Raw genomic sequence first — 25865 nt, forward strand, 5'->3', positions numbered from 1 at the left:
ACTGTATCTTGCATACAGTAGATGTTCTTTTCATTTTGCTGATTGGATTGATTAGAATAAATGTCTTCTGCACCCCCTACCCCCCCTAACCCCCCCGCTCACATGTTTGTAATGGGAACATAAAGGTCCCTATGTGACTGTCACATTAAATTACCATTGCCATTAGTAAAGATAGCGCAGTAATGCTGTACCTGGTCCTGTAATTAGATGGGTTGGAGAACCATAAATTTAAAGTACCTTGACATATGTGTAATAGATGTTAGTGTCGAGCTAATTGTTGGAGTTGTCTTACTGCTGCCTGGAGGACAAAGGGCAATAAACACTTATGGGGAGGAGGTGCCCATTCCAGCCTTCAAATGTCCTCTCTGGGTTCCTGGCCTTGCATATAAACCGTCCCTGACCGGGTTCCATAGGGTTGTTTTCAGCAGTTGCTGCTCTTAAACACTCAAAAGAACATGGAGTGAGAGGTGAATTTCCATGTGCTTTTGTAAAATCAGAGGGTCCAGAGGAGATGTAGTTAAAGATATGAAGGAAATTGCTTTCTTCTTTAGCGTACGTCAGGACCCCACTTGCTGTTTAATGCTCAGACAGAGGTGACCTATGGCTCAGATACACAGGCCCAAGGCTGGGTCTTCTGTGATTTGCTGCTAAGCTGATTAGTTAGAATGGAGGTAATTACTGCAGCATTTAATGTAACATAGGGGATTTAGTATTTGCATAAAGCCATTCATGTTAAACATGTTTTAATCATATTTTTTGATCCTTTATGTGCCAAATTTGGGGTCTCTTGAAAGGGTTTGGCTTCTCTGAAGCAAATGCTCATGAACATTTAAGTATTTTGTAACAAACAGTAATACAATTAGTTCTAATTCATACTGAAATAGATGCGATAACAATTATGCAACATTCATCAACTGAAAGTTGAAATAGTCTGCAAAATGAACTGTCCATAATAAATTACTTTATGCAAATGACCTAGAAGGAATATGTTACTCTTTCAGTTGTTGCATATTAAGCCCTATAAAGCTCCTCTAATCTCTAGTGTTAGCTGTTTCTACACTCCGTCTTGTTCTGTACATCATATTCTACAAGAATATTTCTTGATTCCATCATTTCCAAATTTTTAGTCTTTCTGCAGCACCTTCCAGTTGAAAGAAGTACTGCCACCTTTAGAAGTAGGCTTCTCCTTTTGCAGCCTCCTATGCTGTCTTCTGTTTCCTAACATTTTTTCCCTCTGCTCTCCACTGTTGTCTTTGCTCTCTCCTGTTGCTTCCTGCTTTCAACGGTTGCTACACACCCTGAATTGCTACCTTTTGCTCTCTACCACTGCCTCATTCTCTATCTCTCTTGGCCCTTACAGTGATCTAAAACAAAACTTCTGCATTTTTCCTGATCTTTAAACATTTGTGACACCTTCTCTTCCTCGTTGCTCCATAGACTGCTCAAGGGGGAGGACATCGTACACTGCTGTATGGCCATGCCGTACTGCTCCGGCACTCCTACAGTGGGATGGTGGGTCTTGTCTTGTGCGCTCTTTAACATTTTTATGTCGTTATGATCCATATTGTATACAATGCAAACAAGCTTCTCTGCTTTAACTACTCTTGTCCTGCATCTTAACATCATAAATGTTCCTCTCTGAGCTATATTGATGACTGAAATATGTGTAGACCTTTTTTTTCCTTCAATTTACTTTTTTTGGCATAGTATGTTCTTTCATGCAAGGTTGGCACATAAGGTTAGCACACACTTTGTTTCAGAGTATTTAAAATTTTGAAATTTTACTCCATGCAAAACAAAATATAAAGATATTGATAATTGATCCAATAAAACTATGCTTTAATTTTTCCAGTACCTTTGCTGTTTGTCCACTTCACGGTCCTCAACTGACAAACTGGCATTTGATGTCGGACTGCAAGAAGACACAACAGGTAGAGTCACTTTCACACAGCTTCACTAAAGGATTCTTAAAACTGTCAGTGACCAAGACAGTCATGCATATTATAATCAGGACATATTGATACCATGTCATACTGTGCAACTGATAATTTTCATAAATGTTATTCATTGCTTTGTTTTCTGCTTAAAATGGGATGTCCCATAGCAGTGTATGCCTTAGTCTGTTGTATAATGAGCTTCACAGAGATTTTTGTTTAACTGCGAAGCAGCCTGAGCTAACGCTGGGGCCACACACGAGGAGAGGCAATCTGAGGATGACTGTGTGTGTGTATGTGTGTGTGTGTGTGTGTGTGTGTGTGTGTGTGTGTGTAAACACTCGTTGGCCTCTGGCTGAGTTTGCTTGTCTCACATAATCACAGTGTGCCAGTGAATGTGTGTTTATGCATGTTTCAGTGCCTCCCTGAGTTTTTTCGTCGCTCTGTATGAATTCTAAATTTTACAATTAATGAACTTCCATTTGCTCAGGTAGCTACTGAACTTGTCCAAAGTTGTCCAAAGACTTACAGTACAGGTTCTTAGTAACCAGACATGGTAAAAAGTACACAAAGGTAATAAAATGTACATTCAGCTAAATGACAGCACCTAATCAGATGAAACCTTAACAGGTGAGGCCTGCTGGTGGACCATTCATCCTGCTTCCAAGCAGAGGTCAGAGGGAGAAAAGGTGAGGGTGGGGGACGACTTGATCCTCGTCAGCGTCTCATCAGAACGCTATCTGGTGAGTTACATACCCCAATAAATGGCAGTTACACAACTTCATGTATTCATTGCAAGTGAGTACTTTCTGGACCAGCAGCCTTTACTGGATACTGGATCAGTGTTGGATTGGTGCCGTTACTGTCATGTAAGACAGACACAGTTGATTCTGATAAACCCAATGGATTGCTAGGTATGTGTCTGTGCTGCTGTATTGTAACTTTGCTTTCTGGGGCTCAGGAAGGACACATGAACTACAAAGTGGGAGAGGCAAATTTACAGCTCATCTAAAATTTGATTTGATGGAAACACACACACACACACACACATTTTCAGAACCGCTTGTCCCATACGGGGTCGCGGGGAACCGGAGCCTACCCGGTAACACAGGGCGTAAGGCCGGAGGGGGAGGGGACACACCCAGGACGGGACGCCAGTCCGCCGCAAAGCACCCCAAGCGGGACTCGAACCCCAGACCCACCGGAGAGCAGGACTGTGGTCCAACCCACTGCGCCACCGCACCCCCTGTTTGATGGAAACACTTCAAGTGAAAATCAAATGGGAAAACACAGATACAATAATAAGTCTAATTGTTCTGGCTGTTCAAGGGGGTGCGGTGGCGCAGTGGGTTGGACCACAGTCCTGCTCTTTGGTGGGTCTGGGGTTTGAGTCCCGCTTGGGGTGCCTTGCGACGGACTGGCGTCCTGTCCTGGGTGTGTCCCCTCCCCCTCCAGCCTTATGCCGAGTTGCCAGGTTAGGCTCCGGTTCCCCGTGACCCCGTATGGGACAAGCGGTTCTGAAAGTGTGTGTGTGTGTGTGTGTGTGTGTGTGTGTGTGTGTGTGTGTGTGTGTTCTGGCTGTCTTGTTTGAAGGATGTATGAAATGTGGAATTGTGTTACAGTGCAAATATGAAGAGGTATTTTCTGGTCTGCCTTGCCGTGAGTTAATTAAAATTGTGGCAGCATGGTGAATTTACATACATGTCAACAGTGAGGGCACCTCTGTGAAGGAGTGGAAGAGCATTGACAGCCAGGAACAGATTGATAGTGGCGAGAACAGTGACAGGTCCTTTTTGTGACCCCACTCCTCTTTCTTCCTCTGTGACACACAAACTCAGCACACCCCTGTCTGTGTCTCCCCTTGTACATGCAGCACCTGTCGTACGGGAATGGGAGCCTGCATGTAGATGCCGCCTTCCAACAGACCCTGTGGAGCGTGGCTCCCATCTGCTCTGGGAGTGAAGTTGCACAAGGTGAGCCCGCCATGTGCATTGGGCGACCCACTGGCTAAGGTGGTGGATGGATACTGGTTTGGGCTCGGCACATCACTGGAAGATTTTATCTGCTGAGCAGATAAACAGTGCTGTGTATCTGTACATCCCCGGAGGCCACTGGAGCTTTTCCAGAACTAGTACTGGCTGCTACCTCAAAGACCAGAGCACAAAAGCACAACTCATCCATCAGATGGTGTTGCGGTTATTTTTTTATTTGTCTTCACTTTCATAGGATCAGTTCACACATTTTATAAATGCAAGGTCTGAGATATTGAAACCAGAACAACTGGTTGAGGATCCAATAAATGTGTGATTTACTAGTAGTGTCTGCATTTTTCGAGAGGAGATGGTTAATAGCTATCTTTGTCTCCAGGAACTCTTGTGTTTAAATTAAGTTTTATGTTTTTATGTTTGAATTCCATCTGGGGAAACATAATCTTCATGCCCTTTATTACGTTTTTCATTTCTTGGAAAAGGTGTTAAAAGTGAACTAACTGAACGTGTGCATTATTATTGTTTACTGCTGCTGTTGTCATTGCTGTTACTGTTGATGATGCTGATCTAGTTCTGATATAGTCCTGTTCAGTTCTGTTTCAATATAGTCCTTCCCCTTGCCATCATGCCAGGGTACCTGATTGGTGGCGATGTGCTGAGACTGCTGCACGGCCACATGGATGAGTGCCTGACTGTCCCATCAGGGGATCATGGAGAGGAGCAGCGCAGGTTTGCTTAAACCCACTTTGCATTCTTTCCACTGAAGCCTCTTGTTGGCTGGAGACCAGAACACTAAGCAAGGATTACCTGCTCTGCTACAATGCTTTCGGTTTATTATTCCTCACATAGTTGCTCTTGGTCTCAGTGGGGAGGACTAATGATTAAAAGAAATTCTGGGTGACTACACTGAGGTGGATGTTTTTTGATTCCCCCCCCCCCCCCCCCTTCATTGATTGTTGAACTGTCCCGACCTTATTATTATTGCTGTGTTGCTATGCTATGATAGACAAGCAACAGAACCTGTAGACATCAGAAAAATGCAAACGGTTTATGTGACATACACCATATTAAAAATATGGAAAAGCTAAGAGGTGTACAACTCCTGACATTCAGAATAAGGAATAATTAATTTTCTTTTCATTTAGCTGATGCTTCTGTGTAATGTGACTTATTATGTTGTGTTTGTATATTAAGCTACTTAAAATTGCTTATGCATTTAGACAGCTTGGTCATTTTTACTGTATTCGTTTATGGTATACTTTGATCAAGGGCACCACAGCTGGACTTGAAAATGTCTTTTATTTTAAAGTGATGTCACTAACCAATATGCTGCCTGTTGCACTGTGACATATAACACAGAGCAAATAGATATCAAAAACTTTGCATCTACCCAAGACAGTTCATTATAGAACTAGTATGAACATTTTAAAATATAGATCAATTTTTGTGTAGAGATTTTCTATGAGAAGTTTGTTTTAGGGATTTTAGCGACACAGTAATAGGGCAATCTACTGTGTCGACTGCACTGTTTGAACATTGGTGTACCTGCAGCAATACACCTTCGACAGTGTCGCCACATCACTCTGTTGTCAGTGAAATTAATTTCTTGCATGTTCGTGTCTTTGGATGAAAGTCTCTGCCAGAATTAATGTAATTTTCCTCTGCAGTATGTTGTCATGTGGACCCAGAGAGGATTTTCCGCCTGGTTATTGAGTCTGATGCTGGAATGTGTGGTTTGGATTAATGAGAAAGACACTGCTTATGTTTTGTTTCCATAAAACACCCTTAATTTAAACATCTGCTGGCCTGTATTAAAAAGCACTTTTTCCAGACACGTGCTTCTGAGAGCCATTCATTAGGCTTGTTTGATTTGGCTGTTTTACATGATGTTTGTGTATGTCCAAAGGTCTGCCTAGACATAAACATAGCCAACAAACAAATTGACCTCAGTTTCTGAGCTACAAACAAAGTTACACTGCTCCTGCAGATATATAAACATAATATGTCTGAGACGAGTATCTGTATGCTTCTGTTTACATGTCTGCTTTCTCTCGGATTGCCCTGAGTGGCACTAATGCTTTCAGTAGAATGAAAAAGTGTTTTCTTGCGTCAATCATTTGGGTTGAAGACGTCCCTCATCTGAGCAATGTGACTTGGCGGTATTTGGCGAGTGGGAGTCAGGGCCATGGTAGTGGGCTGAGTGAAGAGCTGCTCTGCCCTCATGGCTCCAGTATGAATGGTATTCTGACAGAGTCTCATACCAGTACAAACACATCTCTCTCTCTCTCTCTCTCTCTCTCTCTCTCTCTCTCTCTCACAGATCACACACACACCACACACACACAGAGCACTACCCACCCCTTCTGCTAGTCCACCAGTCCAGCCTTAAGTAAGCCATGCACTTGAGCTCTGGAGGACACTGTTCTGTGAGTGAGGTACCTGGTCTATCCATTCCTGCTGTGCAGAAAACACCAGATTTTCAAAGCTACTGGCAGGAAGAAAAACAAGTGTTGTGCAAAGTCACCTTAAAGCACAGAGTACAGAAGCACCTTCTTTAGCTTGTGTTTTGACCTCAGTGAATGTACTATTACTTACCCATACTCACTATGGAAACAAGTTCTATTTTTGGTGAGAAACATGAAAATATTTTTCCTCTGGGTGAATAGTGCTCCCGATAGGCCTAGATTTGAAGTTGTTCCTGAAGACAGGAAGGTTTTCTGTAAACAGGAGTGTTAACCCGACTTTTTGAGGTTCAGCTCTACTGAAATGTGTCACGCAGAACTGAGGATGCCAGGATGGCTGGACCCAAGTGCAGGATCGTTCGTCAGGAATCAAGGGGTCAGGCGAGTTCTCGTCTTCGGGGACGGGCAAAGAGTCGGTCGATCGGCGGTCAGAGAGCGAGGATCCAAGGACGTGGTCAAGGGACGAAGCAAAGGGTCAAAAACCGGAGAACGGATACATGAAGCAAGGCATGAGGAAGAGCAGGACATAGCGCAGCAGGACGGTTGTTTCAAATGAGATTCTGCAAGGGAATGGGAGCAGAGGGGGGTCTTTTAAGGATGTGTGTGCCGATTGGTGTCCGGTGCTTGATTTGGGTCAGGTGCTGTCGATGATGTGGACGTGATAGTATGATATATATTTTAACAAGATAGCAAAGATATATTATTTATACTGTAAAAACATTAGGTTGGGAAAGTGATTATGTACTAAAAGAATGTATGAAGAGTGATGAAAACAGGTCATCCTTTCACCATAGCTGCTGCAAAGCAGATTTTTTTTTTTTTTTCCCCCCTCTAATGCACCTTTCTCAGAGGTGGGTGGTAAAAACTCCAGAACGTCCTGATAATGTTCTCAAAACTTTAGCACAAAAGCTTTGAGTTTGCTGTCACTTGAGTGAGCCCACTGTGGGTCTGCAGTCCTTGTTGGACTTAAAGGTTCTTTAGCCTGTTGGCTCTACTTCTGTGGCTTTAGTTTTCCAAATCTGTAGAGATGACTGTATGCTAACTGAAGAAGACAGTCCAGCCCCTCTGTCAGTGCAAACCATGTAAACCCACTCTATGTGGTTGGTACACCATTCTTGTCCATAATAAATGTTATGATTATTAAAGCTACTGATGTGTCATTGCATACCATTTATATTGCTATATATTGTCGGTTCCTATAATAGGCCTTTTTTGTAAGCATTGGTGAATACTTTACTTTGAGGAGAGAAACTGATCCTTTTCTGCTTAAAGCTCAACAACTTTGTGGAATTTCCAAAATGTTTTGTTGTGCTAGAATTTAGTATGCACATGTGTATGTATTTTTGTATATCTTTGAATATCTTTGACTTATAATGTGCCTGAGATACAAGGATTCATCCATTTTTACAGTAGGGTAATTTTTAGTGTATCAATTCAGGGCAAGTATCTTGATCTATAGCAGAAGCAGGGATTAAAACCAAAGTCCTTTGATTGCATGACACCAGTTTTACGGACTGTGCTACCTGCTGCCTTCTGGTGTGTGTATGTGGATGTACTTTTTTTATGTTCTGCTTCTGCCTGCAGATTTTAGGAGTTTTCTTAGGCTTTGAGATTCATCATCCATTGAAGAAACATGGTGCCCATGGTGACTGTGGTCACTCAGAGTACTCCTCTTTAAATCAAAGAGCATGGAGTTCCAAAGGGAAAAGAGTAACAGCAGCACAATATTTAAGCACAAAAGGCTTATATTCCCCTTTGTTGACTAGATGCTGACATGAAAGTCAGTCTGTACTTCACTTGGTCCATGCTTAATTATGGCTGAAGTGCAATCCTGTACAATACAAATGAGTATCAATAGTGGTTGGGTCTCTCATTGGAAGAATGGACAGGGATTATTTGTTAAACAACTGATATCCCTCGGTGATGCATAATGAATGCAGATTTGAATTACATGCATGCAGATAGTCGAGTGCTGATGGACATGGCAGCATATGATAGGTGTCTCGTATTATCTTTGCATCCTTCAACTTCTGGTTCTCCAACGACAGTTTTTCTGACTTGGGGTCAGTGATTGCTATATGCTACTGGGTGCTTAGGGCAACACAACCATTTTCCTTGGTTTTCAGAATCAGTGCCCTTTAAGCTGTGGTCTGACTGCAAAATGAATTTCAGATGTTTACCTATCATCGTGGATGTCTGAATCAGCCTGACCATTTGGGGGTTCAGGACATGACTGGAGTGGACGGTGTCTGGGAACTCTCTGCTGGAAGACTGCACTCTAACTTTGTCCTTTCTGCACCCCCACCCCTCCAGGACAGTGCACTATGAGGGAGGTGCTGTATCCATCCACGCTCGGTCCCTGTGGAGACTGGAGACCCTCCGTGTTGCGTAAGACAGATCTAGCATTGCATGATTGAGTTGGTCATGTGAGCAGATAGTGCAACATTTTTTGCGCTAATCATGATCAGTATGCATGATTAGGAGTAGGCTACCACACAGAACTATTGCTTGTTGGCATATTGTATTTCACAAACAGCCTGTGAGGGTTTGTGGACTCTGGGATAATTTTCACTTGCAGATTAATTTGCATGCTCTTGAGGAGTCCAGTTAAGGGAAGCATAACATTTAGAAGAAAATGAGATTGCAATGTGTCTTGTTCTTGCATGGAGACTTATTGAACAACTTTTTTGTTCTGAAAGGTTTCTACTGGTACTTTAAAAAATATTCTGCTCACTGAAGCTGGCGATATTTTGTCAAATTGACATTTTGAGTTCATTGCCACACAAAAGCAGGGCATGACAACTTCAGCCTCTGCAGAAAAAAAATTAAGCAAAACATCATCCGGATGCAGTGTCATAAATGACTACTAACTTTTTCAACAACAACTTCTTCCAGGTTAACACATCGTTACTTACTGTTATACTGTATTTTATCATTGACCCTTTTCAACAGTTTCCAGTTTAATTTTGTAGCTGGTGATATATGTTGGCTTACTTACTACAGCATTCCATCTAAGTGCAGCATCTGTTGGATAGGTTTTTGAAAAATTGCAATGGGATAATTGCTTCCACTAAACCAGATTCAAGCTGTTCGTCAAACTTTGGGTTCTGAAGGCTCTCGCGCCATGGACAGACTGCAGATAGTGACACTTCCCTATCCCCTTAACACATTGTAGTGAGTGTGCTTGGCAGTTGTGCTGTGGATCACTTGTCAAGATGTGCTCATTGTTTTCCTACCTGTTCCTGCAGGTGGAGTGGCAGCCATACCCGATGGGGCCAGCCATTCCGCCTGAGGCACGTCACCACTGGGAAGTATCTCAGTCTCACAGATGACCGGGGCCTCCTGCTCATGGACAAGGAGAAAGCTGATGTTAAGTCCACAGCCTTTTGCTTCCGTTCCTCAAAGGTTTGTACTCATTTGGCCTGTTACTTCCTTCCTGGCTGTCTCCACCCTGCTACATCTTTGAACATGCTTTATAATGACTGTGGCACAGTCCAGCATCCATTAAGATGGCCTTCAGAGGCAAAATGTGGACCCTGCACTGAGCAGACTTATGAGGACAGCCCCTCTCAGATGAGTCTGTGGCTCTGGCTGCGACAAAACAGATTGTGTTGTGGGGGTGGATTGTGATATGCCTTGTTTCCCACCCTTCTTCCCTGACACACTGAGGAATATATCTGAGATGGGTCCTCTCCCTTAGGCTCACCACTTCCCCGCATAAACAACTTAGTGTGGTAAGTTTTTAGAATGTTAGCGGCATAAAAGTTAAACCAATACACATAGCTGCTCGGGACATCACTACAGGGGTCTGAAACTCATTTTAAAAGGTTAGTTAATTTATGTTAGTTAGTGGTGCCCCAATTTCTAAATCTTTGATTGGCTGGTAGACACTTTCATTTTAAGGTTGAGGCATCTACAATGCTCAAAGAAAAAGAGTCAGGAAGTTAAAGCATTACGGGGTTAGTAGATTAGTGCGGTAGACAAAAAGCATTAAGCTTTAACTGTTGCCATTTCACTGTCTGAAACCCATCACAGGAGAAGCTGGACTTGGGAGTGAAAAAGGAGGTGGACGGCATGGGTGTCGCTGAAATCAAGTACGGCGACTCCGTCTGTTACGTCCAGCATGTGGACACCTGTCTGTGGCTCACATATCAGGCTGTCGATGCCAAGTGTGCGCGAATGGGAGGCGTGCAGCGGAAGGTAACAAAGCTTTTCCTGATCTCATCCTTATCTAATTTAACAAGTCAGCTGGTGAAATTCCAAAGGACCTGCCGTTGTAACCTTTCGTTCCAGAATGTTGAAATAGCTAACTGTTCTGCAAATGTGAAGTAGTAGGTTCCTGCTTTTTTGGCATTGTTAGCTTTGTGTTTACTTAATAGTTTTTTTTTTTTTTTTTTTTATACTAGATGACCTTGAGTAGCATTCAGAGAATGGTGTATTATAATGACATAAAGCACAGGATTAGTCATGAGGTTTCATTTGGTGGTGGTTGCTAATGAGGTGTAGGTAAGGCGGGTGCAGTATGTGCACTGGTGTGCAAATGCCATTGGTTACCATGATTCACTGCTCCCATTACCAGGCCATCATGCACCATGAAGGTCACATGGATGATGGGCTGACCCTGTCACGGTCGCAACATGAGGAGTCGCGCACGGCCCGAGTCATCCGCAGCACCGTCTTTCTCTTTAATCGCTTCATCAGGTACATGGCCCACCCCCTCACCCATCATATAGAGAGCCTGCCTTACCTCCTGTCAGGTACAGGCCTGCCCTAGCAGCACCTGCGCCAAATCTCCTCAGGTACAGGTCCTGACCTCCATCTCTAATATAACACCCGAGAGCCCGTCCCTCCTATTTTCCATTGATTCTACATCCGTCCCAATTTTGGCAGATGCCCAGGTCCAAAGGTTTATCAAAATGGTGTAACAAAGGTGACTTTCCTATGACCACAGGGGACTTGATGCACTGAGTAAAAAAGGGAAGATCTCCACGCTGGACCTGCCCATTGAGTCTGTTAGCTTAAGTCTGCAGGACCTGATTGGCTATTTCCAGCCACCAGATGAGCATCTGGAACATGAGGACAAGCAAAACAGGTTGCGAGCCCTGAAGAATAGACAGAATCTCTTCCAGGAAGAAGTAAGTCTACTCTGCCAAGTGGCTCTGTGGTACGTTGTTGAAGTTACTGTAATGGGTTATGAATCAGAAACATTTAATTTTAGTTTTTTTTTAGAAAAACAACTGAATCTTCACCTGATAACAACTCGTTCACTAGAACCTGGTGCCATTGCTATTTTGTCTAATAGTTGTTTTCTTTTTTTCCTGTTTTAAAAATCTTTATACCTCCACTGCACTATATGACTGACTGCTCTGCTGCACCATATTATATTGCAACATAATCATTCCCACTTTAGGTCACGTCTCGAATATCCTTCAGGATCTTTTAGCATCAAGTAGGGACTGCCAGCATACAAAGAAGTCCTTTTCTAGACCTATACATTAGCACAACCCTGTCTCAAAGGCCTGCAGAGAGTTCCCTTGACTTCATGACATAATTTTATCTTGGTCATGCATGTTGAACTGTGGTATGTAAAAATATAGCTGTGTGCCTTCCTAAATCATATCCAATCAATTGAATTTTGCCCAGATTGGCTACAGTGAAGTTCTAGAACCATCTGAAAACGATCAAAAGAAATAAGATGTGAGCTCAGTTTGGAGTGTTGCAGTAATGAGTCTGAATGTTTATGTCAATTAGAAATTTCAGGTTTTTATTTGTAAAAAAAATTCTAAAAATGTTGAAGTGTGGGAACAAATACAGGGGCTGAATACTTTTTGGTGGCATTGTATCCGAAAATGTTTTCGGTAAACTACAGAAAAAATTAACCAAAATCATGGTTGAGTAAATGTGAATTTTGTAGGGATATAAATCTGAAATTTTAAGTTTTGTAACCATCACACAAAGGTAAGAACTGAATGTTGTGTTCTGAAATGAGATGGTGTTATCTGAGCTACCAGTACCTATAGTCTGAATGGTAAGTGCACAATAGACTCAATAGGAAAGTGTATCCACAGTTTAATATTGTTGCTTAGCTGACATTTTCCTTGAACGCCGTTTTCATATCTTACACCTTTATATATCTTACATTTTATTCTGCTGAGTGTTTTTCTTTCCTTGCATAAGTTTAAGCACCTTTATTGATAGAAGGCAACAGCACTCTCTCCTGGGGTTTTAACTTGCAATTAGTTACATGTAAAATTTCTTAGTCATTATCCTGCTGCGTATGCCACTGATTGTCCTTGTTCTTGGCCTGTTTTGTTTGTTTGTGTTAACCTACGTGGCTCTCTCCTTCCCTACCAGGGCATGATTAACTTGGTCCTGGAATGCATTGATCGGCTGCATGTGTATAGCAGCGCTGCTCACTTTGCCGACGTGGCCGGGAAGGAGGCTGGAGTGGCCTGGAAGTCCATACTGAACTCATTGTATGAGCTACTGGGTGAGGACACCCTGCAAATTGCCAGGGACCCAAGACAACTCAAAGAAGCCCTTCCAGGCCTAATTTTGACTATCAGAGAACAATGTCTTTTCTGCATCTGGTTCTTTGATAATCTGGCTGTTACAGCACAATGTCAGTGTGATAACCTGAATTTGTAAGGAGGACACCCTTGATTGGCACACTCTCCTCCCTTGCGCATGTCGCAGTGTTGAGCAAACTAAAGGCAAAAATGGCGCTTCTAATTGGTGTCTCTGGCCGTGTGCCTTGGGTCTCTCAGGAAACCCACGGCAGTTTTAATTACTTCATAATTTTTTTTATTGCTTTTGAGTATCTTTGTGTGTCCTGACGAAATGGGGAACTGTAACAATATGTTGAAAACAGAATATGAAATGGATGTCTCACCCTGATGTGCATTTATTATCAATTACAAATAGTTGTGTGTAATGGGGAGGCGCGGTGACACAGCGGGCTTGGCCAGGTCCTGCTCTCTGGTGGGTCTGGGGTTCGAGTCCTGGTTGGGGTGCCTTGCGATGGACTGACATTCCATCCGGTGGGAGGGGACACACTCTCCAGCCTTGCGCCGTGTGTTGCCCAGTTAGGTTCCGGTTCGCCACGACCGCGCTTGAGACAAGCACTTTCATACTGTGTGTGTGTGTGTGTGTGTGTGTGTGTGTGTGTGTGTGTGTGTGTGTGCAATGTGACATAATGCACTCATAGTATTTTACTGTGAAATTTACTTCACTTTGGAGAAAAGCATCTGCTAAATTAATAAATATAAATTTAAATATTGTTAAATACAAATTGTTTTATGTTCCTGTCCTTAATGATGCAAGACATTGTACATGGGAGAAGCGTCGCAACTGAACAGACTTTACCTGAAAATTCTAAATGCTACTACCTTCAGGAAATTGTTATAGCTGATTGCTCCTCTCCTCTCCTCCCTTCCTCAGCTGCTTTGATACGCGGAAACCGGAAAAACTGTGCCCAGTTCTCAGGCTCGCTGGACTGGTTGATCAGCAGGCTGGAGAGACTGGAAGCCTCCTCTGGTAAGCAGTCATGGATTATGGTCTTCCTCTTGCTGATGCTGTGGTAGGTTTTGAAGGCTTGTGTTGATAAGTTGTCTGTCTAGGTCTGCTCTTTCATCATCTGTTACTTACACAATATATTTAATTTACCTGGTGCCCCTGTCCAAATCAGCACACAACTGAGGATATACAAAAATGGATTCAGCAAAAGATAAAGAGATTTAAAAGAGGCATAAAATGATCAGTTCACAGCTTGTGTGATACTGCTCGTTTTCTGGCACACATTACTTGAGTAACTACCTGTAAAAGTGGCAGATAGGAAATACACTGATGATCATGGCCAATGGTCTGTTGCAAAGTTATGTAGTTGTGAAATCATTAGGAGAGAAATGGGTTTTTAAAGAGATGGATTTTGAGACCCTTCTTGAATGCTGGAAGAGATTCAGCATTTCTGTGGAACAGAGAGAACTCATTTAACCATGCTCATTACACTTGCATGATCCTGTTCTTTACAGTACATGCCTGGTTTCTGCAACTGTTAACCATGTATACATAAAACATCTTCAACAGCATACCAGAGGCAGTACAATAAACGTGCTTGTGTGGATTAAGTATGACAATCTTAACGTACAGCTGCCACAATGAATTGGAATGGGAATATACCCATTCTGCACATAATAGGGTGAATTCATTCCATCAGGTGATCCACTTTAGTGAATTCCCATTGTGAAGGAGTCAAATTATCATTATTTGTTATGGAAAAAAATATTTGTCCCAGTCTCTTTAATAAAGCATAGAAGGCAAGTGAGGGACCTTTAGAATGGCAATCTGGGATGGTGGTCCCTCTGTTTAAGAAAGAGGACCATAGAATATGTTCTAACTACAGGGGATCACATTCCTCAGCATTCCTGGTAAAGGCCTGAAGGGTGTTTACTAGGGGGTACAAAGGATACCATCTCTGCTTTTTGCAGAAGATGTTGTCCTCTTGGCCTCATCTGACTGTGATATTTGGTGTGCAACTGACTGGTAAACTGGCAGTTGTGAAACAGCTGGTATGATTATCAGCATTCCCAAGTCTGAGGTCATGGTTGTCTCATGGACAAGAGTGGATTATTCTCTTCAGGTGAGTGGGGAACAACTGCCCCTAGTGGATGAGTTCCCAGTTGCCCCTAGTGGATGGTCTTGAAGAAGAGAACAGGAGATTTAAAAAAAGATTGATGGAGCTCTAGCAATTTTGCAGGCTTTGTACTGATGTATGGTAGTGAAGCAGGAGCTGTGTTTTCAGACAAAGCTGTTTACCTCTCTATGTCCCCATCCTCACCTGTGGCCATGAACTTTGGGTAATGACAAAAGAACAAGATCATGGATACAAGGAGTCAAAATCAGATTTCTCTGAAGGATTGCTTGACTCACTCTTAGTGGCAAGATGAGAGCCTCGCAGTAGAGTCAGTGCTGTTCTAGACTGAGAGGAGCCAGCTGAGGTTATTTGGGCATGTCATAATAATGCCCCTTGGTTGACTTCTCCTGGAGTTGTACCAGCTATGTCCCATTGTGAGAAGACCTTGGGGCAGAACCAAAATTTGTTGGAGAGATATCTCTCAGATGACCTGAGAGTGTCTGGGGATTCCTGAAAAGGAGCTGGAGACAATTTTTGGGAACAAGAAGGTTTAGACCTGCCTTCTGAGGCTCCTTCCACTGTGACCTTGCCCAGGACAGGTGGATAGGGACTAAATTGACCTAGACTACATTGTTAAGCTGCACTGCCACTATGAAATGAAATGGAAATGGTCTGAGCTGTGAATGTTCAACACTGCAGCAGTGACTGGGAACAGGAATATACCCAGATAAAACTGAAAAATGTGACTCAGCCTTGCTCCTGTGGTGCACCCTTGGAATTAATTATTGAAAGTAATATATACATTTTGCTGATAACTCTAAAGATTCTGACCTGCTGTGAAACAGTCAAATATGTCACCAGTTGGATCCAGCCTGTGGGTTTGTACTTTCGTGACCCTTACTATAATTGTTGGAAATGTATGAGAAGCAAGAAATAGGAAAGGTGCAGTTAGACTTCTGGACTTTTGTCTTGAGATAGTTAAAGGATAGCTTTTTTCCATACCTTTTTTTCCTACTGTAGGAGGAAAAAAAGGAAAAAATGTACAATGTCAAGATATTGTGGAAAGATATTGCCTAACAGGTATGAGATCATAGCTGGAACCCTGAGGAGAATTCAGTCTTTTAGGAATTTGGGTTGTTGGCACCACTGGCATACTGAGTCATTTCTTTATTCAGTGAGTGACCAGTGAGTGACATACACATCTGAAAGCCAAGATGCTGTTGATGCTCCAACAGGGTGGGTTATCATGTCGTTTTTCAATGTGTGGAATGAGAATCTGTTGGCAATTTATGGCCCTTGTGCCAAGTGTTGTGCTCTGCAGGATATGCTTGGTGGTGGGGAGCAGAGGAGGTTAGGTTTCCAATCCCTGGAAAATTGCTTGACCACTGCTGGGAATCAGTGATGGGGGATTAGATACATGCATCACTTCAGCACCTCCACAGAGAGTGGGTGGTGACTGACAGGCCTTCACACAAAAACCTTTTCAATCTCAAAACTCCAAGGCAGAGCGAGCCGCCTTTGCACAATATGAATCATCCAGTGGTGTGAGACGTTACAGCTTAGCAAGCAGGTTTAAAAAAAAAAAAAAAAAAGACCCAAATGGATCACTGAAACACACAAAATTCATCTTCCTGGTGCCCGTGTGGTCATCACATGTCGCTGTCCATCTATTCCAGCTGCATCCCAGCTACACCTCACCCTCTTCCCATTTGTCACTCAAGGTACTCTTCCAGTTCTAAGAATGACACCGCTAGAATGACAGCTGAGGCAGGTATAGTGTGCCATCTGTAATCACGGTGAGGAGGTGCTATCTATAATCGCAACCGTTTTAGGCTTTTTCATGGACACGGATTTTAAGGGGGTGAGTCACTGGAGTAAGGAAAACTCCAAAGCTTTTTTTGTTGACGAGGTGATTCACAACAGCAGCATCATCCTACTCGCATTTGTCAGATAGAAGAAGCACTCTGCATGTGGCGGAAACATCCTACAGGCTTTCCATCCTCTTTCTTGTTAATTTCTCTAGCAAGAACACGACACATGTCCATAATCCTAAACTGCTATGTGGACTGGTGGGCACATGTGTAATGATCTCACTTGATTTAAAGTTCTGTATCAAGTCTGTGAGTAAGGCCAATATAAATCTTTTTTTTTTTTTGCTTTTGATGGGTTTTCTTTTCTCTTGTCATTTTCAGAAATAATAAAGACTGAATCATTGTTTTATCTGTTTTTGATGACATTTTAGGAATCCTAGAGGTCCTACACTGTGTCCTTGTGGAAAGTCCAGAAGCTCTCAACATCATCAAAGAGGGACACATTAAGTCGATCATTTCCCTCCTGGACAAACATGGGCGGAATCATAAGGTCTCATAATGTGGCAACATATTAGCTATAAATGTTTTGGTGTGGTTCATTATAGCTAAGAAAATTAACATATCTTGTCTGACAGGTGTTTAAGCACTTCAGTTCAAACTGTAATCTCATGAATATCACTGAAGTACAGAACTTTGAATGGCACAAAGATCAAATAAATCATTATTCATAAATTCAGTATTGTTTGAGTTTTAACAGAGAAAAAAATTTATTATTTTAGTAGAGAGTTAACTATAGAGTGGGGGTGCAATGGTGCAGTGGGTTGGACCAGTTCCTGCTCTCCAGTAGGTCTGGGGTTCGAGTCCCGCTTGGGGTGCCTTGCGACGGACTGGCGGCCCGTCCTGGGTGTGTCCCCTTCCCCTCCTGCCCCTCGCCCTGTGCTGCTGGGCTAGGCTCCAGCTCCCTGCAACCCTGTATGGGACAAGTGGTTTTACATGATGTGTGTGTGTGTGTGTGTGTGTGTGTGTGCGCGCACGCAGCTGAGGTCTACCATATCTGAACACTTGACATGACTTGTACACTGAGTTGCAGGCATTCTCAGAATTGGCTTGGTTTTTTTTTTTCCGATATCACTTGAGTTAAGTGTGTCCAAGGGTCTCTTGTATTCTGTTGCTGACAGCTTTTTAACTCTTCAGGGTTTCACAAATGTAATTTAGTCCTGGCAAATACATTTACCTCTGATAGCAAACTTAATATGCTCTGTATTTATTTCCATTTTCAGATTCCAGTTATTTATGATTTTATTTGTTGAAATAATTACATTTTACCCAGAGACTGCTTGAGTTAATCGGCTTTTGGCCAGGTGTTTTTCCCATGTTTTTGTTTTTGTTAATCTGTATTTGTGATTTCATTGTGATAATTTTGTATTGTGTGTTTTTGTTTTGTATCTGGCTGCTGGTAAATACATATCAGTGAACAAAAGAAGGCAAGATCCAAAGGATAGCATTTCTGATGTGAACGCTTGAGAAAAAAATGTGACAGAGAAGTCAACACTTCCCAATAGTAACGTGTGTGTGTGTGTGTGTGTGTGTGTGTTTTTGTGCATATGTCTGCATGGGGTTCAGGTCCTTGATGTACTCTGCTCACTGTGTGTGTGCCACGGGGTTGCGGTGAGATCCAACCAGCACCTCATTTGCGACAACCTGCTGCCCGGCCGAGATCTGCTGCTCCAAACAAGGCTGGTGAACCATGTCAGCAGGTAACCCCCACATCAACAAAGAGAAAAGGGGTCTTCTCAGGGCATTAATCAGATTCGGAGCCTTAATAGATAGATAGATCGATAGATATACTTTATTGATCCCAGAAGGGAAATTATGAAATTAATAAGAAACACTATTATTCATTCTCTGCAGTGTGAGGCCAAACATCTTCCTGGGCATCAGTGAAGGTTCCGCCCAGTACAGGAAATGGTACTACGAACTTATTGTGGACCACGTGGAGCCCTTTGTCACGGCTGAGGCGACTCACCTGCGTGTGGGTTGGGCCACGACTGATGGGTATTCCCCCTACCCAGGGGGTGGAGAGGGCTGGGGGGGCAACGGCGTGGGGGACGACCTCTATTCCTATGGTTTTGATGGACTTCACTTGTGGTCAGGTAAAAGACACTGGGTTCTACTAGACATGAATAACACCTGATAACATTGCTTTGAGGCAAGGCTTCATTTATCGTTTCCTCTTTCTTGGTCAATGCTGAAAGCTGTGGTTTTTCAGGTGGATAGTGGAGTTCATATAAATCAGTAATGAAAGGCTTTCTGAATATATATTCTGTCAGTGACAGTTTACAGCAAACCTCTCAGCCCACCTCTAGAATGTTGCTGTGGCTTTCGCATTTTTAATAGCCCTGCTTTGTTGGTAACTGCATAAGTATACATGGATATATCAGCTCTGCTTTATGTGTCATAACACACTTTGTGGAACTGCATAAACTAGTTTTTAGAACTTTCGGTCACTTCAGGATCAATCCTGTATACACTGAACTAAACACGTCTTCACACTTGTCACTTTACAGGGGTAGTGTTGATTTTGTACCTTACTGCTACCCAATATTGAAATCTAATCAAGTCCATGTTATGCTTATGAATCAGATCTGGACTTCACAAAGCAGGAGAAAGGTACACATGGGCAGCTGATAGCATAGTGGTTAGAGCTGCTACCTTTCGATCTAAAGGCCACAGGTTTGAATCTCATCTCTAGCTATAATACCCTTGAGAAATGTACTTACCCTAGATTACCTCAGTAACATTACCCCGCTGTAAAAATGGGGAGAAAAAAAAAAAATGTAAGTAGGCTAACATTATAAGTCACTTCAGAGAAGAGTGTCAGCTAAATGTACTGTTACAAGGCATGGTCATTTTTTTTAATAAATTAATGTTAATATTTTAGAGCTAAGCCACCTATATACAGTATGTATATTCATATGGCGTGGCTTATCAGCACTATTTATATGATTATGTGTGAGAGGGTGCATGCAGGGTTGAGACAGGTGCTGAGGAGCCGGGTTACGCCGCCGCAGCAGGACTATGCTGCCATCAGGGTCTGCCCTGTCTTTTAATAGCTGATGTATGATGAAATATTGTGCCTCAGTCTAGACACATTACTAGGCAGTATACTATCCCAGAATTTCAGAAAAATGAACAGAAATGGATTCATATCTCTGCCCCATTTTTTTTGGAAACGGCTAGAAAGATGTCAGATGGCTCTGAGTCATACTAGTCACACAGATGAAACCATCCCAACTGCATGGTTTTAGGACACTGGTTGTTTATAATGCACAAGGTTTTCTGTGGGTATTTGCAAACATGGTGATGTGAGGGATAATGATCTGAAGTGAAGCTGAGTACTGTCACTGCATAAAGCACCCGTTGCATCCGTATAGGGGAAAAAACCCACGCCGCCTGATGCTTTCATGCAGCGAAGGGGAATATTGATGTTTCTGCTTCACGAACCTCATAGATATATAAATTCCCAGCCTGGCACAGTTCCTGGTTCATATTTCACTGGATTTGTTTTATTTTACTGTATAAACTAGATACATAAACACCATAAATTAAGTGTGATTTTCTGCTGTGCTTCAACAAACAGTCGGTGTGTCTTCATTAGCGTCATTGTGTATCTGGAATCCTGGCTGGACACAGTCCCTTCCTTTGGTGTTTCCCCTTTCAGGTTGCATTGCGCGGACAGTGAACTCACCCAATCAACACCTCCTCCGAGTGGACGATGTGGTCAGCTGCTGCCTGGACCTTGGTGCACCTAGCATCTCATTCCGTATCAACGGCCAGCCCGTCCAAGGCATGTTTGAGAACTTCAATGCAGATGGGCTTTTCTTCCCCGTCGTCAGTTTCTCAACTGGGGTGAAGTGAGTGTACACACTCTGCTCTTTTTGTCTGACAAATAATCAAGATTTCTTTATCATTTTTTCACCCATATAGTGGTATCTGACATTAGATGTTTTGGCACTGTCACTCAGTCTCAGCTCCTACCTTGGCCCAATAATTTTTACATCAGTGATCTCTGCGGCAAATTTTGGTATGAGAGCAGACGGCCAGTGATGAATGTGCTGTGCTTTATCATAATGCAATTGCATGAGTTCCCCGAAGCACTACGTTAACTATTTTACTATTGATTTTGTATTAGACTGCTCTTCTCCTCTTTGCTGACTTTGGAAAGGTATTGAGTGATACAAACATATTCTGAAACCTTAGTAAGGGAACATAGCCTCAGTCAACTGATTTCATTCTGTAGTTAATATTGAAGCTTGACTAATCAAATAAAAAAATTGGTATGCGTAATCAAAGGGCTGGGGCTTGAGCTTCCAAATAGCTGTAGATTCCACATCCAAATTTTAGATCAGGCTCTAGAGATGCCTACTTTTTATTACTACCTGAGGCTAATTAAATTTCCATACTGGAAGTTCATTTGTATTGTTGAAGGTAAGTTTGGCTAACTGCATTGAATGAAGCACACGTCACATTGTGTGTAACTCTCGCAAAGACAGTGGATGGGAATCTGACTTTGAAATACTTGGATCCTCTTTAGTCTCTGTTAAATACATTTCAGAAATGTATTTAAACCTTTTACATGATTCAACTAATTAATTCTTTCAATTGATACTGATTACTCTTCGGTCTAAATTTGACGAAACTTAGATTGAATTATCTATTTAATAATTTATATTAAAGTTTAATATAAAGAAAAATGACAACTATTGATATATTGGTATGGAAGAAAATAAATTTCTTTTGTGGCCACAGGGCAGGACTGACACACAGGACAGCTGGAGTATTCAACAAAAATAGGTTTATTTAACCCAAAAGCATGAACAAAACAAAACCAAAACAATCCCACTTTGGCAGCAAAAAAAGCCAAAACTCAAATTACGCAGCCGCCCTCTTGTTTCTGCTCTCTAGTTACCTCCCCACACACTACTCCCCAAGTCCTCAGGCCAACTTTCATCATAGTCCCCATTACTGTCCTTGAATGGATGCAGGTGGCCATTATTATTCACATAAGGCAGGGGCAGGTCCCTAGGAGCTGTTCATCATGATGCTCCCGCCTTTTTGCCTGGATTGGACTGCCCACCAGCTTACACTTCATTTCAGTGGTCAAATTAAAGTATTGCTTTCACTCAGTACATCAGCTGAAGTTTCTTCCAATTTTGTATTTAGATGTCAACCAGCAGGGAGAGGACACTTGGGTAGTTGCTTTGCCACAGGGGAGAGAGAATGGTGTCATTAAGGAACCGGACTTGTAGGTTGCTGGCTCATATCCAGGAGGCACAGTGTTGTTTCAGCAGTCTGTTTAGCATTATATACAGGTAAACACACAAAACTGAAAGTCATCTTGAACAATTCTTGGTTCTTTATAAATAATAAACAAATTAATATTAATGTTTTTTTTTTTTTTTCTTTTTCCGCATCACCCCTGCAGAGTACGCTTTCTGTTGGGTGGCCGCCATGGGGAATTCAAGTTCCTGCCCCCCCCAGGGTATGCCCCCTGCTTTGAGGCTGTGCTGCCCAGGGAGAAGCTGAGGGTGGAACACAGCCAGGAATACAAGCAGGACCATAGTGGGACACGAGACCTCCTCGGGCCCATCATCACTCTCACACAAGCAGCCTTCACTCCCACACCTGTAGACACCAGCCAGGTGCGAGCGAGTCAGGCGGGGGCTGTGGGCAGGGAACCACTGCTCCAGTTCTGATTCGGTTAGTTTCAACATTACTGAACCTTATCTCCTTTTTTTTTTTAGATCGTTTTGCCACCTCACCTGGAACAAATCCGGGAGAAGCTAGCTGAGAACATTCATGAACTGTGGGTCATGAACAAGATTGAGCTTGGCTGGACGTACGGGACGGTATGTAATTAGTCTTAGTCCATCTAAAGCTGTTTTCCATCTACAGGTCCTCCCTTCAGATTAGTGGTTACATTACATTTATTTAGCAGACGCTTTTTTCCAAAGCGATTTCCAGCGAGCTCTATGTAGTGTTACCATCCCACACACCTCATTCACCGCGGTGACTTACACTGCTAGATACACTACTTACACTGGGTCACTCATCCATACGTCAGTGGAACACACACACTCTTTGCCACTCACACACTGTGGGGGTACCTGAACAGCATGTCTTTGGACTGTGGGAGGAAACAGGAGCACCTGGAGGAAACCCACACAGACACGGGGAGAACATGCAAACTCCACACAGACTGAGTGGGGATTGAACCCAAGTCCTCTCGCACCACCCAGGTGCTGTGAGACAACAGCGCTACTCGCTGTGTCACCATACTGCTTGTTGTGCTGCTGCTTGAAACCTACTAACTGCATTGCAGTGCAAAATATTTTACAGGTCAAGGAAGAGTTATTACTGTTGACTTGCTCAGAAGTGTACTTGTAAAATGTAACATACAGTTTTTGAATTGTGCACATAAATAAAAGTTCATAGAAACCTAAGCCTATAAAACTAACCCATTAAAAGGTGATACCTTTGCAAGTGTAAATTTTATTCCAGATCAAGTTCTTCATCTATGGTTCATGAAGAGATGGTCCCTCATTTCTAATTTCTCAATAACACAGTTTTTCTTGTTGGTCAGTGTTGATCCTGATTTTTATTTATTTATTTTTTGGTTTTGAAATCTGTTGGATATTTTGAACTAGAATGTATACTTGATATATTTCTCATATTTCAGATTTCATGTTAAACCTCTTTAGGTTAAGTACTACTGTATCCTTCATGCTGATTAAAAGAAACGTTACTAAATGCCACATTTTTTTGAAAATTATTGTCCAGTGGTTCCCCTTTTGTTCTTTCTCTCAAATGTCAGCTTGTGGGAGCTGTTGTCAGACATGCTTCCATCATCCTAGTCCTGACCAGAAAGCAGAGACTTCACACATCTTTAATTTCAGGGTTGCATGTGGTCATTTCAGTGATTTTTCTCAAAGTGTTTTCCATACAGCCATGAAACTTTCCAATCCAGATTAATGAATGTCAGACTTTGCCGAATGTAGTTTGGGCACAGATGTACCATGACACTGTATGAGAGGTTGTTGGCTGGCAGGGCTGTGCCTAAGTGAGGAAGATGTTTAAGCTGTGGGATGTGAATTGCAAACAACGGATGATTTATGATTATTGCTTTTTTTAAAAGCAAGTTGGGTTTTTTGTGCAATGGCAGTGACTTCTGAATACATAGAGAGAGTTTTCCCCCCCACACACACAGTAATGTAAGACAAAAGCTTTTATTTCTTGTTCAGTCTGAATGTATTTTTTTCTTCTGTCTGACAAAGTTCTATTGAAAAAAATGCTGTAGAATCACAATTTATCAAGACAAAATATATGGTAAGAAATATAAAAATATCTATTTTTTGAATTTATATATAAATGTATATCTGAGAGCAAATTTACACACACACACACCCTGTCTGAATCGCTTGTCCCATACGGGGGTCGCAGGGAGCTGGAGCCTAACCCAGCAACACAGGGCATAAGGCTGGAAGGGGAGGGGACACACCCAGGATGGGATGCCAGTCCGTTGCAAGGCACCCCAAGCGGGACTTGAACCCCAGACCCATGGGAGAGCAGGACCAGGTCCAACCCACTGTGCCACCGCACCCTCCTAGAGTGAATTTAATTGGACATATTTAATTAAAAGCTTAAATGACAAGTACTTATACACACACAGAGGCAATAATGATGCTTTATTGAATAATATTCTTAGTCCAGCAAACTTTGGAAAGGCCAGTGCAAGAACGGGGATATTTTCTTCAGTTTGGATGTTTCGCCACTGTAGTCACGTCACTAATTAAACCTGCAGCACCTCGATGCTTGGTCTCCTTCAGACCCCCCTCTGCCAACAGGCTCCTCATTTATTTCTGTCCTTGTTTTGTTCTCAGCTGATGTCTGAGTAGCTTTCATGAATTAGACCAGCCCAGTTGGTAACAAAACACTGTGCTAAAGAGTGAGTTTAGATTTTTTTGCTTGGATGTTTTAAAATAAGGTCTGTTCCACTAGACAGAGCTCAGATCCATATTTTTTATTTTCCATAAGATGTAAGGATATATGCAGTGATATCTGAGTACAAGAAATGTACGTAGACAAAGTGTCCTTGTGCCTTAGGTACGAGATGATAACAAACGACAGCATCCTTGCCTGGTTGAGTTCTCAAAGCTTCCAGAACAGGAACGCAGCTATAACCTGCAGATGTCCCTGGAAACACTGAAGTAGGTGTTGCCGTATGCAGTTCATTAATCACTTGGCAGACAATTTTACAGAAAATAAAAAAACAAGCATAATGCAATGTTTGTGAAAGTGTATAGCTAAACACAGAAACAGTGATATATTTAATTTATATTCTAAAATTTTTTTTTGTTAAAGATAGAATCTGTCTTACTCTGAGAATGGCAGTACAAATGGAAATTTTAAGGAATCTAGTAATAATAATACATTCTTTTTATAATTAAAGTTTTTTTTTTTTTTTTTTTTTTTTAACTTTTCCATCGGATTTTCATTAGTAAAGAAGTTTAGGCTATTGGAAAATACATGATCGAGAGAAATGATGCACTCTTCATTTTATATACTATGTTATCGTATTTTTATGAATATAGTGTGTGAAGTGTCCAAGAGGAATCTGAAACATATCTGGACAGCATTGTTTGTTGTAATAAATGTAATGTGTTGTAATTCCTTAAACTGCCTCGTGAGAATAAGGTGTCTGAATGTGTTGGATCACTGTTTAAATGCAAAAATTACGTTTGTGATTTGAATCTCAGACTGGAAGCTTGTCTTCTAATTAAAGTGTCATATTCTGAAGGGCTTTGTGATAGAAAGACTGTGGATCTGAAACCTCTAAATATCTTGCATGTCCCCATGGAAATGGACCTGTCTTTCCTTATCTTTAGGTTCCCATTGGTTTAATGACATGTCGATCTCTGTCAGAAAAGTCATCACGTTTTCCTTGCAGCTAGATAATAAATTTTACTAAATACCTGTGT

At 42.1% G+C, this 25865-nt stretch overlaps 1 protein-coding gene across 3 annotated transcripts in view; it reads left to right on the forward strand.

Annotated features, from left to right (window-relative positions):
• ryr2a (ryanodine receptor 2a (cardiac)) overlaps positions 1 to 25865 on the forward strand; it is a 138726-nt gene that overhangs the window by 54216 nt on the left and 58645 nt on the right. For all 3 annotated transcript variants that reach the window (XM_029248865.1, XM_029248867.1, XM_029248866.1), the window contains exons 5-23: positions 1438 to 1512; positions 1853 to 1931; positions 2565 to 2677; positions 3808 to 3907; positions 4555 to 4651; positions 8698 to 8772; positions 9633 to 9789; positions 10420 to 10584; positions 10964 to 11085; positions 11336 to 11519; positions 12739 to 12874; positions 13825 to 13920; positions 17259 to 17377; positions 18451 to 18584; positions 18739 to 18980; positions 20549 to 20741; positions 22313 to 22529; positions 22632 to 22736; positions 24991 to 25094. In XM_029248865.1, coding sequence (XP_029104698.1) covers positions 1438 to 1512; positions 1853 to 1931; positions 2565 to 2677; positions 3808 to 3907; positions 4555 to 4651; positions 8698 to 8772; positions 9633 to 9789; positions 10420 to 10584; positions 10964 to 11085; positions 11336 to 11519; positions 12739 to 12874; positions 13825 to 13920; positions 17259 to 17377; positions 18451 to 18584; positions 18739 to 18980; positions 20549 to 20741; positions 22313 to 22529; positions 22632 to 22736; positions 24991 to 25094 — 2513 coding nt within the window. The remainder of the gene's footprint in view (positions 1 to 1437; positions 1513 to 1852; positions 1932 to 2564; positions 2678 to 3807; positions 3908 to 4554; positions 4652 to 8697; positions 8773 to 9632; positions 9790 to 10419; positions 10585 to 10963; positions 11086 to 11335; positions 11520 to 12738; positions 12875 to 13824; positions 13921 to 17258; positions 17378 to 18450; positions 18585 to 18738; positions 18981 to 20548; positions 20742 to 22312; positions 22530 to 22631; positions 22737 to 24990; positions 25095 to 25865) is intronic.

This window comes from Scleropages formosus, chromosome 24 (assembly GCF_900964775.1).
Source record: "Scleropages formosus chromosome 24, fSclFor1.1, whole genome shotgun sequence".
NCBI lineage: Eukaryota > Metazoa > Chordata > Actinopteri > Osteoglossiformes > Osteoglossidae > Scleropages > Scleropages formosus.